The 1087-nt window shown below is 56.3% G+C and overlaps 1 protein-coding gene across 1 annotated transcript, besides 2 other annotated features; it reads right to left on the bottom strand.

The window, feature by feature from the left end:
* Window positions 1-7: 7 nt before the first annotated feature.
* Window positions 8-41: a microsatellite.
* A 105-nt stretch (window positions 42-146) lies between these two features.
* Window positions 147-175: a microsatellite.
* Window positions 176-791: 616 nt separating this feature from the next.
* Window positions 792-1085, bottom strand: TraAM80_08571 (uncharacterized protein; the record flags this gene model as incomplete). Its single annotated transcript, XM_029385314.1, has 1 exon — window positions 792-1085. A coding segment is annotated over one exon (294 nt), but the record flags the coding sequence as incomplete, so codon positions are not given.
* Window positions 1086-1087: the final 2 nt, after the last annotated feature.

Raw genomic sequence — 1087 nt, 5'->3', positions numbered from 1 at the left:
ACCGTACTATATATATATATATATATATATATATACATATACAGCACCGCCAATGTAGTTATGAGGGTGCGGACAGTAGACGTAACGCACTACCTACAAAAATTAACTTAGTAGTCGAGATTAATTGTTGTTTTCCCGTGTTTCCTTTATTATTATTATTATTATTCTTTTTTTTTTGTGGGGGAAGGTCTGCATGCAGACATAAGTTAATTTTTCTTTTGATTTTACTTTTTTTTCCATTTGTCGGGAGGGAGGAGGAGCGTGCCTCGGAGTCGCCGACCCACCCACCCACCCAGGCCTCTCCGCCTCGTGCAGGGAGGGAGGTGGTTAGGGCGCTCCGGCACTTCCCCCCCCCCCCCTTCCCTCCGTGAGTGTGGGAGCTGAGGCACGGCTGTGGAACGTCGCGTTGGGTTTTGTTTGTTGCTGAGTTTGTCCTTCCGGGCGCGCTGCGTTGACGGTACAATTCCTCTTGCTTATATATATATTTACGTTTAGTTACAGTGCAGGCAAGGTGTGGGAAACTTTTTTGGAGGGCAGTCCCTGTGGGAACAGAGGCGGTTACTTCTTGCAGAGTGGACGACGACCATCGTGCCACGGTGTTGGGGGTGCGGCGTCCGTGCACTCCACACCGGTGGCTTTGGTGTCACCAAGCAGCGCGGGGCGCGCCTTTTCTCCCACTATGCGGTGCCGAGGTCTTAGCTGGGGACGGTGGGCCTTGATGGCGTATTCGTCGGCGGCCCCTCCACAGAGCTCCGCCGCCGGCATGAACGGCCCTCCACTGGAGGGCTTAGCTAACGGCTCCAGCGCACCGCCTCACAAGTGCCGAGCTGTGAGGCGCAAATAAAACGTCTTGACGCTGCTGAACTATCGCAATGTCCGCCCTGCGTTTGGGGCTGCACGGCCGAGGTACGTGGCGGCGAATCGACTATCGCGTGGTTGGGGGGTGGAGGGTGCTCTGGGCATGTGGGTCTCGGCGTTGGGTGCCGTGGTGGCTGCTCAGTTCGCCCGCGACCCGTTGCCGCACGCTCTCCAGCCGCTGTCGTCACAGCGTGCGTCGCACCGCCTCCCACAGGCACCGTTGCCTGGT

This window comes from Trypanosoma rangeli (genome assembly GCF_003719475.1).
Source record: "Trypanosoma rangeli strain AM80 chromosome Unknown Tra_15.4_contig_00433, whole genome shotgun sequence".
NCBI lineage: Eukaryota > Euglenozoa > Kinetoplastea > Trypanosomatida > Trypanosomatidae > Trypanosoma > Trypanosoma rangeli.
This window is presented reverse-complemented; position numbering and strand designations above follow the sequence as displayed.